Here is an 18,276-nt window from a genome sequence, read left to right on the forward strand (position 1 = left end):
TAAGAAAAATAACACTATTTTAAGGGTAAGTAAACTCAGATGTCCAGCATTTGTTTGGATTATGAAAATATCCTGAAGTTCACAGTAGAGCTCCTTGTCCAGGTCTCTTTTGCTCACCTGAAGTTAAACTTCTCACATTATGAGAAGGACCATACTGCATGCTTCACCACCCACATTCTAAAGATGCTAAGTCCTTATCAGGCTAAAAGATTATAGCTTAGAAAAGGAAAATTCTGTGGGCTGTTCACCCAACTTTTATTTGTCAAAATAAACTCTAAAATATCAAAAACTTTAAAGTTTCTCCTTAATACCTTTGGACCATTAATGTATATGATAAATTGCATAGTTAACTTTGAACTTACACGTCCTGCGTAGTGCATAATAGTGAATGCTGTGCCTTGATCTTTGAGGGCGACATTTCCGTTCCCATCCTTTACAGGGGAATATATTGCATTTGTATTTGAGGATTCAAGGAGACTCTGTAGTTTTTTGGGAAGATTTGATTCCATTGACCAAATCATTTGACTTTCTTCATCCAATAAAGAGAGAAATCCAGATGGCTTCTGAAAATTAAGAGGAAATATTTTCCTTCTATTATTAATTTGGTATTTTTTATTCATCAATGCTCATTTATATTTTCATTATTTCATCTAAAGCACTCAGAAGATAAAAATCTTTACTTTTACTACACATTTATTTTTGCTCATTGTTGGCAGTCAAACTCTAATGTAATATAGGCCCTCAATAATATTTACTGATTAGAGGAATGAATAAATAATGAATGAGTATATTTTATTGTCATTAAAACACTTAGGTTATTGGCCCTGGTCGGTTGGCTCAGCGGTAGAGCGTCGGCCTAGCGTGCAGAGGACCCAGGTTCGATTCCCGGCCAGGGCACACAGGAGAAGCGCCCATTTGCTTCTCCACCCCTCCGCCGCGCCTTCCTCTCTGTCTCTCTCTTCCCCTCCCGCAGCCAAGGCTCCATTGGAGCAAAGATGGCCCGGGCGCTGGGGATGGCTCCTTGGCCTCTGCCTCAGGTGCTAGAGTGGCTCTGGTCGTGACATGGCGACGCCCAGGATGGGCAGAGCATCGCCCCCTGGTGGGCAGAGCGTTGCCCCATGGTGGGCGTGCCGGGTGGATCCCGGTTGGGCGCATGCGGGAGTCTGTCGGACTGTCTCTCCCTGTTTCCAGCTTCAGAAAAATGCAAAAAAACAAAAACAAAAACAAAAAAAACCCACTTAGGTTATTAAAAAGTATAGTCACATCTTAATAAAGCAATAAAATTTCTAATGTTATAATTCTTCTTGACCTATATAACCCATATCAAACACTTCATACTTGTGTTGGACAAGTTACTTATTAAAAACCAAAACCTACAATGATGTAAAGTCATAAAAATTGTGACAATATCCAACTCAGCAGGGAATAGAAGTGACTCTATGATATTCCAATATTTAGACTAAAAAGAAAAGAAAGTTTAAAGCTATAACTTGTAAAATTCAAATCAGAAGCCTGATAGTTTATGGCTACCAAAAAGGAAAATAAAGTCATAGACTAGGCAACAAAATAAAATTAATCTTACAATAAGTAAAATGCTGCTTTAAGAACTTCCTAACCTTTGAACCTGCACTATTCCAGACACAGAACACCATTCTGCCCACATGGTTTACCCATCAGTTGAATAACGTTTTACTCAGCGCTGTGCTGCTTATCTTTTCTTTCCTAAGAAAATAATTCTGTGGACATGTTTTAAAATGAGGTACTATATATTATTCATTTACATTATTCTGTCATATATCTTAATTCTTCACATTGACTCAGAGTGCTTATCCAATGTAAATACCATAAAATTTAATTCCCAGAAAGTGAAGAGATCTATATTGACCCCTGTAGCAACTTCAGTCTGTACTTTGACTTGAGGTAACCAAACCATACCACTCCCAGCCTCTCATGATGTCATTTATTTGGACAGTAGAAAGTTATTTCTCTGGGTTATAAATATTTTAGCTGTTTTGCATAGTCCTCTGCTCATACTAAAAGACCTCCAAAGACTGTATGTAGTTGTCTGAGGGCTGCAAAAGTTCTGATCATCCTGACATCGCCCGTAGAGAACAGAGGCTGAAAGCGCCAGACATGGGCAGGACCTCCGCCTGGTGGAGGCGCACACACCGGAGGGTGTCCCTTTGGAGATATCTGGCTATTTGGGGGTCATCTCTCAAATGAACAACCAATAGCCTACCCGGGAAGATTAGGAAGAAGAACTAACGAGGTGGACATGGTACTATAAAGAAATTAGAAATTCCTGCAAAATGTGAGGTCACCCACCTTAGCACACTACCTAAAACTCCTGGAGAGATACTTTGTACCAATACAAAAATGCTTTTCAATAAGGAAATTTGGAGAAGAAAGTTCATTACAAGGGGTGTCATCCTATCAGGCAGTTCTGTAGGATACATAACAAGAATCTCAGTGTGGCCAGGGACCCCATAAAGGGTTCCCAAGAAGAGCTCAGAGGTGAAAAAATACTTTTAAAATATGTAAGTATACAATTGGATGAGGCGAGGCCTTGGAAAAAAAAGTTAGTGTAACAAGTTTGATTAGTACTTTTAGGGATGTTTTAAAAATAAAAATAAAAATCTTTATTTCAATTTATAGCAACTTCTTTGCTGAAAAACAAGTAAAATAATAATATTATAATAGCAGAAGCCATTCCTCCAGCTGCCGATGTGAGAGTGTTATGGCATGCTCTATATGCTGTTACACTTACATCCACAGGCAAACATACACACAGCACATACTGACATGCGGTGGAAGGATCAATGGGCTATTTAAAGATTGTGTGAAAACGTATCCATATTTCAGAAATAGTGATAGACCTCTACTTTGGAGATGAGAATTTCTGTTTCTTTGATGAATTCTTAAATGAATATTTAGGTAAACTAATGATAAGGCCCGAATTACTTTAAGGGAAGCAACTGATTCTAAAAAGATCTAAGCCTGACCAGACGGTGGCACAGCGTCGGACTGGGATGTGGAGGACTCAGGTTCGAGACCCCAAGGTCGCCAGCTTGAGTGCGGGCTCATCTGGTTTGAGCAAAAAGCCCACCAGCATGGACCCAAGGTCACTGGCTCAAGCAAGGGGTTACTCGGTCTGCTGAAGGCCCGCAGTCAAGACACATATGAGAAAGCAATCAATGAACAACTAAGGTGTCACACGCGCAATGAAAAACTAATGATTGATGCTTCTCATCTCTCCGTTCCTGTCTGTCTGTCCCTGTCTATCCCTCTCTCTGACTCTCTGTTAAAAAAAATTTTTTTTAAAAAAAGCTCTAAACCACTCTGCTCCAAGAGCAAGATGATACTTTGCAAAGATAAGGTGGTTGATTACTAACAAGATATATTTCCGCAAGTATTATAATTTGTATGTCTCCAAAATTTTAAAGATCATATGTGTTATATTTTCTGAACATTTGATAGATAGAAAGCCATGAGAGAATGGTGAGAATCAAACTTATGGATTTGGAAAACCTGCTGAAGTTTCTAAAGAAAAACAGAACATGGAGAAATAAGTCATAAAAAGGTATTAAGGACCTTTCAATTCCTTCAGAGGTGAAGACTTAGGAGAGTTGAATTGTTCTACTGTACGGGAAAGGTTAGCATATGAAATTTTACCATAACAACAAAAACCAGCCATACTGAGACTACAACAAACTGTATTTAGACACTTGGAGAATCTGGTAAGAATCTGGATGGCCCCTCCCCTCAGGACACAAACAAATATATTTATGTGTTCATTGAAATATAAATATGGCCTATGCAAAAATTAAAACGTTTGTGAGAGGTGGAGGATTAGGAGTTGCTAGGAAGGAAACAATAACTTGTTTTGTGTTGTAGGGCATGTGCTTGCCTGGTATCCAGACCTCGGTATTTCACCCTACACTTGGAATGCCTTCTCATTCCATTTGTATGCGTATCAAAGAGAAGCAGCAGCCAGAAATGTCCATTCTCATTTCCAATTTATACCACTAAGGGTCCTACTAATAAAATGATCATTTCAAAGATGAAACCTCAGAGAATGACAGCCAAGGAGAAAAAAGAAACATCATTCTGCTAAACACTGTATAGCCGTCAAGGATATAGCAGCAAATGAGAATGAGGGCAGTGGGACCTGAGCTTTCAGTATATATTGCTGTCAGTCCGAAGATATTCTGTAACTCTCAAATAAATAAATCACATACTATATGTGTCATAATGAGAGAGGGCATTCTGGAGGAAAAGGGCTTCCTAGGTAGTTTAAAAAAATGTTGACAAGTTGGTAGAAGAACAAGAGTATTTTACAATATTAGGAAAATGCCTAAAAAATTTATGTCTACTCCATTATTTATGAAAATCAGAGGGCAGAAAATTAAATACGATGGTGTTCAATAATGAATGTTATTAGTTTTAAACAAGTTCATGTGTTTTAGAGATACGGGTAAATCACCATAATATCTTCCTGTAATAGTAGATAGGGATTGCTGTTTATAGGATAAATTTTTGTTTATACAATGGAAAGATTGATGCAAGATTTCTCACATTGTAAGGTAGAAACAAAGATAAGTATAAACATCTGTAGATATTCTAAGATTATATTCATGCATATATTAATATATATTTTTGCCATTTTTTTCATAATTAAATTTAAATTTAAAAACTCTGAAAATAAATCAAAAAGATTCTGTGGAATTTATTTTATAATATTGTTAGTCTTAGATATTATTTTATAAAATATTAATTCTTTTCATTGGGAATTTGTAACTATGCCAAAAAGGAGAGTTTAGCAACATAATTAATGTAGAACATTCTTTTAACAATATGATGTAATATATCTTATCCTTTTGATGAATTGGTAATCCTTCAAATGCCCCTTCAGAAAAAGGTAACAGTATAAATAAATACATAGCCATCTCACATAGAAAGATATTTAAAAAAATTAAGGCCCCTTGAAAGAAAATTATTTGCCTGCAGCATATTTAAATGCATGTATTTGGTAATGTCACTAATTATATTACATGAATACCTGGAAAAAAAAATCCAAAACTCCAGTCTGGTTACCAGGAGAATAAGCTGTTTCCATGGTTACTCCCTCTTGTACACATTCTGTTTGTTCATGTAGAAAAAGTACTTCATTGATATAGTGGTGCATCTTCTCATTGGTCATGTTGACACAAAGCTATTGTGGAAAAAAGAAAACAATTCACAAGATAATATGGCCATGCAGATTCATTCTTTCTATGATAGTTTCAGATTGGTGAAATATTGACTCAAGAATGTTAAAAACCAATTAGTCTATCAAGATAAAGCATTACAGTGTTGCTTGAGAAGCCAAAGTAAGGAGTTTCACTTGATAATGTTGACTTCAAATGTCTGATTATTCAATTTAAAGTATGTTAAAAACAACAACAAGCATAATTAAAACATTGACTTAAAAATCTGGAGTCTATTAGAGGATTTAAAAATTATTTCCAAAAGGAAATATTTGGTCTCTAGTCAACAAGTGAAGGTAAAGTCTAGATTGACCTTAAGATTCCAGAGAAAGAAGAAGTATTTCTTGCCTCCTCGTGGGCAAGAGAACACGGGTTTCTTTCAGGAAGAATAACAGGTTGAAGCATTCTATTGCAGAAACGATATCCTGTATCTGAAAATATTTTTACATTCCTCCTACTGTCATTTTTTTTTATTCCCATCAGGAAACAAATATGTTATTTTTTAATCTTAAAGTGTTGCTTCCTTATCTTAAAAATGATCTTAAAATATTTTAAAAATAAAATAATCCAAATCTGACCAGAATAGACTTACTTCCCTCGAGGCTACACTCCTACTTTTCTTTCTTTTATAACAAAAAAACCTCAAAAGCATTGTCTTTTCTTATAATCTCAAATTCTTCTCCTCCCTAATATTGTAACCACTCTAATAAAATTTTGCCCCCATGGTACCACCAAAAGTGCTTTTGTGGAAGTCACTAGTGATGTGTGCAATTCTAAATTCAATGTTCAATTCTCAGTTTTCATTTTCCTTGACCTCCCTGCGATATTTGATAGTCATTCCCCTACTTCCGAGGAGCACTGCCTCGCCTGTCTTCCAGGACATCACTCTCTCTTGACCTCCTTCTTCACTGGCCACTCCTACTCTGTCTCCTTCCCTGGTGTTCCAGGGCTCAGTCTTTGAGGCTTGTGTCTTCTCTATCTGCACCCAATTCTTTAATGGACTCATTTTGTCTCACAGGTCATCATGTTCCCCCATATGCACCCTAGCCACTGTTATACTAGGTGAAATTTAAAGATCATTCAGAAATATTTAGAATTTGGTCATTAACTCAAAAAAATTAAAATATTTATGTAAATCAAAATAACTGATAAAACATTTTAAAAAGGGAATCAGATATTTGCAAAAGGCCCAATATCTAGGATTGCAATTAATGTGAAATGTTCTGTATTTATTTAAAAAAAAATGCCAAAGCTTTTGTATATCTGATGGGGATGATCACCAGAGAAAAGAAAGACCAACTTTTGGGCCCCTCTTTTCTTTATTTAATTTTATTTTATTTATTCATTTTTAGAGAGGAGAGAGAGAAGGGGGGAGGAGCAGGAAGCATCAACTCCCATATGTGCCTTGACCAGGCAAGCCCAGGGTTTTGGACCGGTGACCTCAGCATTTCCAGGTCGACGCTTTATCCACTGAGCCACCACAGGTCAGGCCTGGGCCCCTCTTTTCTATGTACCCAGAGTCTTCTCCAAGTCTGGTGCTTTAAAACACCTGCTAAGTAGAAGCTCTTCCCAGACATTCATGTCCATCAACTGGGAGCTCGCGGCTTGTCTTTAGCAAATATAAGAGCATCTCTTGCTTCAGCTTCCAATAAGTGAGCCAAGTCACCTTCTCAAATGGCCAACATCAGAAATGTTTTAATTCTCCATATGGCATCTGTGCCTTCTCTTACGGGCATGATTATTAATGAATGAAGACTAACATGTACCTAGAGAAAAAGGCTGTGAGTTGTGTTTTGTTGTTAGTTGTTTTAGCAAATAACACATAGAGGATTACCCATTCAAGCAATTGCTCTTAAACTTCTACTGGTGATTTAAGTGATGGATAAACATTAAATCCAGAAGTATGTCTACTTTTATTGGCTATTTGGGAGGGTGAGAGTTTATGGGTCTCTAGGGACACAAAGAAGTCATAGCCGGAAATTTTTTCAGGGAAGAAACAAACACTTCAGAGTGAAGGGCACTAGAACACAGATGGAGTTGGTCCTGAGACAGGCTGGTGTACTGTGAACTTCTACTCTTTACTTCTCACCAGGGCCAGAATTTTGTGAGTAGGTACTGAAAGCTCAATTGTATTCAGAAACGGAGTGATTGGAGGGTGGCAGAACTGCAGATACGTGGCGACCTTGACAAGAGCAGAAGAGCTGAAAATTGGAGGCTCTTGTGACCTTATCCAGTCAACTCCTTCAATGATGAAGGTACATCAATATTTCATTATTAATATAATAGGTAGAGAACTGATAAAGTAGTAATATACTAAACAAAAAATTAAATAATAACTATATGAAAACTAAGACCTAAATATCTTGACACACAAAGAGTAACAAAAACAATTCTTAGCTCCAGGTCAGAAAATGATGGCTAAGGTCTTCTCTTCCCCTTGTTTCCTACACATTTTTTTTTTTATCTCAGCTTCAGAGTGAAAAAAGTTTCTATAAATTTGGTGATAGATGAATGTCTGTATATTGAATAAGCCTCCCTACTGTATTCTATCACAAAATAAAATTTAAGTTAAAAACAAAATATAATATGAACCATGCCACATTGGTTCTGTCTTGGAAGTCATTTTAAAACCTAAAAGAAATTTTTTTTTCAGAGAATGATCTCAAACTTACTATCACTCTTTGCTCAGAATCTTCTCCCTGACACCTCCTTCATGATATCCTGCATTTTCTTCCTTCTAACTGATTTGGCTAGTAATCATAGAACTTTTCCTCTCTGCCCCTTGACAACTAGATTTCATGAGTTCTACACAAACCTGGAAGTTCTTTGTATTTAAAGCTAAATGTTTCTTAAATTTGTACTTCTACTGATTGATTCGCTGAATATTAGAAATAATAAAACTATAGTCACTTTAGGTGAAAACATACTATACAGAAAATTTAACATTACATGCTTGGTGGTTAAGGCAAAAACAACTAAATAAGAATACAAACATTCTGTACATTACAGCTAGCAAAGGGAAGGGTGGAATTCAGTATTTCATTATCTTATGAAACATATTGACTTCCTTGTAACTGATACAGTTTTTCACATTCATCCTCTTGTATGGTTTCATCAAAACTAAGTAATATCAGTAGACAAATAACTGCGTTTATCTCTAGGAATAATTATGGAAAGAAATATTTTCTATAAAACTGTGTGGCATCTGTGCACAGTAGTGTCCTCATTGTAAAAGAAAACATTTAATTGTCACTCTCATTGTAATCAAAAGTCGAAAACAGAAAGGTCTGAAAATTGATAATAGAGAAAAAAATGGACACTTAAAAAATAAGTTCATTTTGCTTAAAAAAATAATATTTTGAGATGTTCTCCCAGTTTACTACTACTATATTTGTTACTAAAGATTAATAAAGATTGTTAAAATGTGGGGTAAAATATTTACAGAAAATGAATGACTCCATTATATAATAATGTACAGGAATTGTACAAATAAATGTACATAAAAGGAATGACTCCATTATGGAATAGGAACCAATAGAAAAGATTCTCTTTGATTATGTGACATACATAATCGTAATCATTTAACTGTGATTTTAAAAATACTTGTAATCATTTGAGATAACACAAATAGATTCTATATCTCAGCAGTTTGATTTAAAAGTAATATAGAAGGTGTGCCTAAATAGAATATACTTTAGGAAATAGATTGCTGCAGAAATAAATTATGAAGCCATGAAAAATAAGGTGATGTATGTTACTGCATGCAAAAATAAAAAATCTAATAAAGGATTCCAAAATAAGAACATCAGCAGTTGATTCTCTGTTATAGAAGAAATATCCAAATTATATGATACTTATTATTCCCCTCATTTTGAGATTCTCTAACTGAAAATACTTAGATAGATGTGGATGCCTCAAATATATTTAATAGAATTCTATTAATAGTATTCTCTTATCATTTTGCATTCAGAAGAGACTGAAGCTTTGTAGCTACAAAAATTACTTTTGATGACAACCTGAATAAATCTTCTTGCTTTTCTTTTATTGAATTTATTGGGGTGTACTGATTAATAAAATTGTATAGATTTTAGGTGCACAATTCTATAATACATCATCTGTATATTGTATTGTGTGTTCACCACCCAAATTGTCTCCTTCCATCACCATCTCTTCCCCCTATTTCCTCTCCTACCTCTCCCCACTTCCCTTTCCCTCTGGTCATCACCATACTGCTGTCTCTGTCTGTGACTATTTCGTTGTTGTTTAATCCTTCAACTTTTTCAGCCAGCTCTCCAACCCACCTTCCCTCTGACAGCTGTCAGTCTGTTCTCTGTGTCTATGAGTCTGTTTCTGTTTTGTTTGTTGGTTTATTTTGTTTTAAAAATCCACATATAAGTGAAATCAGATGGTACTTGTCTTTCTCTGACTAGCTTATTTCACTTAGCATAATACCCTCTAAGTCCATTTGTGTTGTTGCAAATCCACTCAGGTACTGATGGGCACTTGGGCCACTTCCAGATCTTAGCTATTGTAAATAACACTGCAGTGGACATAGGGGTGCATATATTTCATTCAAATCTGTGTTTTGGGCTTCTTTGGATATATTCCCAGAAGTGGAATTGCTGGGTCATAAGGCAGTTCCATGTTTAATTTTTTTTTTGACATAACTCCATACTGCTTTCCACAGGGTTAATACTCAAAATTTAGAAAGAATTTATAAAACTCAATACCAAAAAATAAAACCCACTCCAATCCAATTTAAAAATGGGCAAAGGACCTGAATAAACACTTATACAAAGAGGACACACAGATGGCCAATAGACATCTGAAAAGAGGCTCAACATCACTAATCGGCAGAGAAATCCAAACTAAACCAGAATGAGATATCAGCTCACGGCGGTCAGAATGACGACCATCAATACATCAACAAATAAGTGCTGCTGAGGATGTGGAGAAAAGGAACCCTCGTGCCCTGTTGGTGTGACCCTCTTGATTGTCTGATAGCTGACCATCTCTGAATACCCAGGTGTAGTGTTTTGACTGGCTTGTGCATATTTATTTACTAATATTTTATTACTGAATTTTGGCTTTATGGGCTAGATTCACTGTTTTAGTCAAAACGGTGACACCAAGTATGAAATGTGGACAAAGTCACACTAAATTAGAAAGAGCTGGAAGGAGTCAAAGTACCAGCCTTTTTTTTTTTTTTTTTTTTACCTTTTATTTTTTTCCAGGAAGGCCTAAAGCAATCTGCCCACATTTTCTGCCCACAGAAAAGGGCTTTGGCCTGTTCTTCTGAAAAGAGCAACTCAAGTTGTTACTCTCCTGGTCAAAATGATTCTTAAAAGGTACAGCTTCTCTGCTGAGCTTCTTTCTAATAATGTTTAAGGTGCAGCATCAGATGGTACTTTGTGACATGGGGTGATTGTCACAATATAGCTGAACCTTTTATTGTATATCATGTTCTTTTTATTTTGGAGGGGGAAAAAAGTAATTTATTAAAATCCCCTGGGGAAATTCCAGCTTGCTGTGTGGAACTGAGTGGCCTGCAGAGTGATTTTTGACTTGTCCCTTTAATTACAGTGGTGCTGTCTGAAAGGGAATGTGTATCTTTATTTCTCACAGAGGAGAGCAGGGCTGGCGGTAAAGGGACTCGCTGAGAGCATATGCAGTTCAGAACAGAATGGTTTTCAAACTTACTTTGAAGTAATGTGCACATTCATTTATTTTTAACAAAACAAGTTAGCATTTCCCTCTTCTAAAGTGTTGAAAGCACTCACTGTTTGAACCAAAGTTGAAATACAAAAGAAGCACTGTAACATGAACTTGCAAACCGCCATAACTGTAGCCAGGGGACTGATACAAACGTATCATCCTATGACAGGTACCAAGTTGAAACTTTGAAAAGTGTACACCACCAACCAGTGGTAACCAAAATCATGGCAAAGACCTGCTTATTCTTGATCTATTTTCACTGAACTATGTTGTGTGTGCATATGTGGGTGTGTGTGAAACACAATCAGAGAAAGATACAGTGAAAGATTTTTATGGTCTAATTAGCTTAGGTATCTAGAAGCATAAATCTGCATCAATAATTGGGAATTATCATGGCCTTTGGTGCAAACACAATCATTTTTATTTTTCAACTCTATCCCTCAGGACTGTATTTGGGTTTCATCATATTCCCAGCTGCATTCAGAGTAGACTCAAAATGTGGGTGAAAGGTGAGGATCACAGATGAGAATGAACCATTATTAAGTATTGTTTAATTAGCATGCACTCTGTACAGAAAGTGCTGTTGCTAACTGATTTAATAATAAAAATTACGCACCCTTTGAAAACACGTTTTAGTAACAGAACATTATTGCTTATCCAGATGGCCTATCATTTGTATTAATGACAAACTTAATTTCTTGAGTAAATTTTTACCAACTGTTCTCCCTTTATTACTCAGTGAAATATATCGGAAGCAAAAATATAATGGAGCATGACATATACATCACAGAATTAAAGTAGGAGATTAATTAGAGCTGACTCCCATTCAAGGCAGAGCCCCAGGCATTAGACAGTTATTTGCAATCCTACTGCACACTGGAATTAACTGGTGGCTTTTCTAAAAAGGCTGATGTCCCGGCCTGACCCCAAAGCAATTAAGTCAGAGTGGGGCCCAGGCATTGATATATGTTAAAAGCTTTCCAGGTGATTCTAACATGTAGACATGATTGAACACACCAAAAAGATGATGGAACAGAGCATGCACAATCCATTAACTGATTTGCTCATCAATAACTATACATATATACAGACGTTTATGTCACAGAATTATATATATGAGAGAGGCAGAGGATGTAAGTTTCAGATATGCAGTATTTTTTAAACATGTTCAGCAAAACACTAATTGTATAAGATGTCAATTACGATTGTCTGAAAAACCACAAAAAGCCTCTTGGAGAAACATGGAGCTAATAAGTTAGAGAGCTTCTTTGCAGGACCTTTCAGGGTCTTGACTGTGGCAAGTGTACTGTGAATCTCCAACTCACTTTTTAGAATTCCTTGCAGCTTATGAGACTACTGTATATTTTTTCCCCAACAAATCAATTATTCTCAATTTTGGCTCATTATCTTTAAAATGGCAGGTGCAGCCCTGGCCGGATAGCTCAAATTGGCTGAGCACTGTCCCAATACCCAAAGGTTGCCCATATGAACCCCAGTCAGAGCACATACAGAAATAGATTTATATTTCACTCTCTCTCTCTCTCCCCCTTCCTCTTTCTTTAAAATCAGTTACTAAATTAAAATGGCAGGTGTGGAGTGTTGGAGAGAGACAGTATCTCTTTTGAGCTGTTTCAGTTTTAAGATTCTATAATTTATTTTGCCTTCTTGGATTTCTTATTATTGTAGAGCCTTTATTTTCTCTGACCTTGTTTGGCAAAGGTCATTTATTTAAAATAGGACATTATGGAAAATTTTAAACATATTCAACAGTGAAGAGAATAATGTAATGAACCATCTACCATCAGCCAACTTCAATAGTTATCAATAATAATTCTCTAAGAAATAAGAACATAAAAATCCATCCATATTACCTTTATCATACATAATTTCTGTCAGCAATAACTTTTTAATTTCTCAAATATCTACATTTCACATTACAATCATTAACTCATAATTTTTTATACTTAAACAAATTAGCATCTACATAATGTCTAATATTTACTGACTTATGTATCTCTTACAAGTCTTTTAATCTATAGGTCACCTTTCTGCTTTTATATTTTTACCCTTGCCTTTTATATGTTGAAGAAATCAGGTCATTTTCTTAAACAGTTGCCCACATTCTTGCTTTTGCAGAGTACACTCCCTGGTTTATTTTAACCTTTCCCTCCATCCCTGCTCCTGTTAATTAGTAATTAGCTCACAATATGTCATTATATTCAGGGTTTTTTTCTTTCCTTCCTCCCTCCCTTTCCTCTTCTTCCCTCTCTCTTTTCCTCCTCTTAATCCTTCCTTCCTCCATCCCTCTTTCCTTTCCCTTCCCTTTCCTTCCTTTCCTATCCCTTCCTTCCTTCCTTCCTCCCTTCCTCCCTTCCTTCCTTCCTTCCTTCCTTCCTTCCTTCCTTCCTTCCTTCCTTCCTTCCTTCCTTCCTTTCTTCCTTCCCTCCTTTCTTTCCCTTACCTTCCCTTCCCTTTTCTTCATTCCCTCTTTCCTTTCTTCCTTCCTTCTTTCCTCCCTCCCTTCTTCTCTTTCTCTTTCTTTTTCCTTCCTTTACCATCTCTTCCTCCCTTTTTTCTTTCCTTCCTTCCTTTTTCTCTCCCATCCTCCCTCCCTCCCTCACTCACTCCCTCTCTCCCTCCCTCCCTTCCTTCCTTTCTTCTTTGCTTCCTTCTATCCTCCCTCTCCTTCCCTCCCTCCCTCCCTCCCTCCCTCCCTCCCTCCCTCCTTTTCTCCCTCCTTCCTTTCTCTCTTTGCTTTCTTTCTTGGCAAGAAAACTTGATGCACATCTTGTGTATGTTGTTACTTTTTTCAGTAATGTTAAAAATAACTGATACTCATTGCCTAGATTCATTACTTATTAGAGGCTGCAAAATTGAGTTCCTCTGATTCTGTCCTTCATTCTTTATTTATTTGTAGCAGGACTGAATAAAGCTATATTTATTAATTAACTTATAATCAGCATCTTTAAAATACTAAGCTTTTCTGTCTCAGAATGCACTATGTCTTTTTATTTGTTTTAGCATAAGTATGTGACTTTCAGGAGCATTTTACAGCTTCCCTCACTTAAGCTATTTACTTATTTTTGACAGCGTTGTTTTTTCCCATTCCATCTTCCAAAAAGGTATTTTAAAAATATATAAAATTACTGATTTTACATGCTGATTTTGCAACTTGCTATTTTATCAAGTTCTCTTATTGCAGTAATGTTTTCATACATTCTTTTCAGTTTTCTAAATATATATATATAATTATTGCTAGAAGTAGAAATATTTTTATCTCTCCTTTCTACTTTTTGCCCTGAATTGCTTTCCCTTTTCTAACATCACTGGCACTGTGATGTGTGGGAAGATACCCCCATCTTGTTTATCATCTTTCTACTCATCAAACATTAGAAACTTGGAATTCACTGACTGAGTAATGCTGAAGAATCAACTGGGAGGCTTTCCTTCCAATGACAGAAGATATTTTTACAGTGCTAGAGATCAACTTCACATAATAAAAGAGAGTGTATAATGTTTAGGTATTACCTAAGAGAGAGTGAGTTGATAATAATGTAATTTCTTAATAAGTCAGGTTAGTAGATTCACAGCCCCTCGAGATGTACTTCAGGACTCAAGTGTTAACATGACTCTCTCCATTGAATCATCAAACTATTACTGAGTTTAATATATAGTATTTTACTCTAAATGTGGTATTTGTTATATATATCAATATATAAAACAGCCCAAAATAGAAATTATTTACTAAAAGTCAATTAAAATGGGATTAGCATTTCCTATGAGCTAAAAACAATTTTTATCTAAAGGACAGCAACCATTCACCTTATCTTTTAGAGATACTTGGGAATACTAATGTTGGAGCTGCTGACATTTTAGTGTTTCTTAATATCCCCTCCAATTTGTCCCTATTCTTTGTCAAGTTTGTTATAAAAGAAATACTCTCAAGAACTACATACATTTATTCCTCATCAAGGAGAACCACTAGGAAATACACTATGAAAAATTTTTATTCTGAGTTTTATTTTAAAAATTGTAATTTAAAACATATTTGTTAAGCTGCTATTATACACAAAATGCTACCCCAAATAAATAAATCTTCAACTGTGTAGGACCTGACTTCCTTGTGAACAGCTCATAGATGGGTCAAATTCTCAAAACTGAATAAAATAAATACTTATAAAGGCAATAATATTTTTCTGTGTTTGACTCTGAATATAATATTGATTTGTTAAACATTTTTTTCAAAGTCTCCAATGAAACAAAAAATGAGAAAGTTCATGTCCTATCAGCAACTCAAGAATCTAGAATGTTTCATTCAAATCAATGGCCTTTAGAAAGTTCCCATGCAAATTTAGGAATTTGCTAAGTCCACTGTAAAATGAGTTTTGGATTCATCACAAAAAACATTAGTTTAATTCTAAATGACTTCCAGTTATTATTGTGCATAATAGCCAACCAAACTTGCTTAGAAAAAAGTGTATTTTATAATATTTTTGCATAAGTTATTTAATAATGAATCCTGATATTTTATCCATAAATATTTAAAATTAGCTTTTCATTTTTAATAGAGATTCATTCTTAGAATTTGAAGAAAATGCCATTCCTTGTTATATAAAAAATCTCAGACTGTGAATATATTCTAAAATGTAGCACCATTAAAATAGTTAGCAGAAGAAAGAAATAATAAGGGATATACCTAACTGCAGTAAAATAAAAGTTTTATTAAGAAAACAGCTTTCATGTTTTGTACATATCAGTTGTCTGCACAGACCTGATAGATACTTGTGTTGGGGTGTGAAGCAGGGGGTTGAGTGCATAGCCATTGGTAGAGGCCTTGACATCATCCCACCTGTGATTTCTGCATGTTACTTACCAGGTGATAGAGAATCCAGTGAGTCTCACTACAGACATGAAAGTGTGTGTGTTTCCTCAGGTAGAATGTAAGGAATCGATAGGGCTGCCAGATTCCACTCAAACACTGCACTGAGAATACAGCACAAGAGGCAGCCTGCAGACCTGCTCCCACGGCTTTGCATGCTACTCGTCACTCTTTTAACTGCTCTCTTCCTTATGGTCAACACTCTTTTTCTGATATTAAGCAAAAAAAATAAGTAAAACCATGAAGTCCTCCTTTTTCTATGAATTCTGGGATACAAAAACATGAAAAAAGGAAAATATCTATGGTCTCCTTGATCTTATTTTGCACTAGATTTCTTTGTAATGTTTCCAAAAAATGTGATTCATGTTGATTTACCCTGGATTAAGTGAATCAGCATGATTTAGGATGTGCTCACAGGATGCTGTATCACCTATGTAGCGAAACAACACCAAAACTGAATTTTAAAAGTTTTTCAAGTGTTTCCATTTACAATAGTAAAGTGGCTATCCACCATTTCTTAAACTTGTATAATGAGCTACAAGTAATATAGCAGTTATCTTGTTTAATCTCACATCTGTATAAATCTGTTATAATCCTGATTTTACAGAATAGGAAACCAAACCTCCTTATAGACACTTCATCTTGGTCAAGATAGCTCTGCTAGTAAAAGTCTCAGATCTGCGTTTCAAGCTCATTCTATTTAATTCCTTATCCAGTGTCTGTTACCAGGACATCGTCTACTCTAAAGTACAGCTGAGCAAGTTATATAACTGCTAACAGTTCTCCTAAAGCAGTGTGGAGCTGTGATTCTCCATGTGCAGCTTGCCTTTCACCTTCCCATCTCTATCCTTACACAGGCTTATTTTTCCTTCTCTGCCTGGTAAGGCATATTCTACTTCTACTCTTTTCCTTCAGACTTAATTTTTGGATATACCTAATTTGATTAAATTCTTCATCCATTTTTCTTAAGATACATAAAGAATCAAGTGCCTTTCCTGGTGCCCTAAAGTGTAAATGGATTAAAAATAATCGATGCCTCTTTAATGTAGTTTTATGAGTTTCCCATATTCATATGTGTACATACTACATAAAGATGAATCTACAAATAACAGCATTTAGCATAAGAGGGTATTTTCATTCTTATTTTTGGCCAAAGTTCCTGAAGATCGTTGCCCTGATTTCAAGTACAGATGCCCCTGTCTGTCTCTCTGACCTAGTTGAAACCGCGTGAGCACAACTCAGCTTTTCTTCAAGCACTGCCTCTCAAAACAAGTGCCTCTGTTTTGAAAAACGATTATTATGTCGGTTGTTTACAAGATCACAGAAAAATGATGAATATGTCAACAAAGCAAGGACATTAATTTTAAAACAGGATAGCAAAGTACTTCTTCTAATTCTGTATTTAAAAGTTATTATGCAAACAGCCTCTATTAAATTAAAAAATAACTAACTGGGCCCTGGCTGGTTGTCTCTGGTAGAGCGTCGGCCCAGCGTATGGAAGTCCGGGATTTGATTCCTAGTCAGGACACACAGAAGCACCCATCTGCTTCTCCCCCCCTCCCCCCTCCTTTCTCTCTCTCTTTCTCTTCCCCTCCCCCAGCCAAGGCTCCATTGGAGCAAAGTTGGCCCAGGCGCTGAGGATGGCTCCATGGCCTCTACCTCAGGTGCTAAAATGACTTTGGTTGCAGCAGAGCAATGCCCCAGATGGGCAGAGCATCGGCCCCTGGTGGGCATGCCGGGTGCATCTGGGTCAGGCTCATTCAGGAGTCTGTCTCTCTGCTACCTGCTCCTCACTTCAAAAAAAAAGAAACAAAGATAGATACATATACGTGTGTGTGTATGTGTATGTGTGTGTGTGTATAAAATAACTAACTGATTAGTGGGAAAATGATGTTAAAGTTTATAAAATTTCAAAATAAAACTCCCACTTACTTGTTCAAATTCATTCTTTTGAAAGTCTTCAAAACCAAAGATGTCCAATATTCCAATATCCAATGTCTGCATGCTGAAATGAAACATTTAAGGTGTGACTAGGTGTCCTTCAAGGTCTTCCCTGACCCCCGGCCCATTGCTACAGCAGGTCAGAGAAATCTGGCCACTTAGCAGATTCCTGCTAATTTGAAGTCCCAGCATGCAAATAATTACGTATCTTAGAGTTTGGTGAAAATCTCAGAAAATCAAGGGAAAAGTGTTTTTATTTTTAATGCTTTGATTTATACAGAGAACATTAACAGAAATACTTTGATTTTTATGTTTAAAATTTACCAATACATAAGTGATTTAATATGTGCTTCTCTGAACCAGTCCTTGTGTCCTTCTCCTTCTACCAGACCTGCTTTCTCTCAAGGAACCTGTGCTCGCCTGGTAAGTGGCTCTCACCAGTTCATACTTTATCTCATTAGGCTACACAAGCAGGAATATTTCTTTACCTCATGT

At 36.1% G+C, this 18,276-nt stretch overlaps 1 protein-coding gene across 2 annotated transcripts in view; it reads right to left on the bottom strand.

Annotated features, from left to right (window-relative positions):
- Positions 1–18,276, bottom strand: part of MYO16 (myosin XVI) — a 596,349-nt gene that overhangs the window by 187,472 nt on the left and 390,601 nt on the right. For both annotated transcript variants that reach the window (XM_066236132.1, XM_066236131.1), the window contains exons 21-23: positions 17,773–17,845; positions 5,060–5,212; positions 363–563 (exon numbers count right to left, since the gene is read on the bottom strand). In XM_066236132.1, the coding sequence (XP_066092229.1) occupies positions 363–563; positions 5,060–5,212; positions 17,773–17,845 (427 nt within the window). The remainder of the gene's footprint in view (positions 1–362; positions 564–5,059; positions 5,213–17,772; positions 17,846–18,276) is intronic.

The sequence above is a fragment of the Saccopteryx bilineata genome, chromosome 6 (genome assembly GCF_036850765.1).
Source record: "Saccopteryx bilineata isolate mSacBil1 chromosome 6, mSacBil1_pri_phased_curated, whole genome shotgun sequence".
Lineage (NCBI taxonomy): Eukaryota > Metazoa > Chordata > Mammalia > Chiroptera > Emballonuridae > Saccopteryx > Saccopteryx bilineata.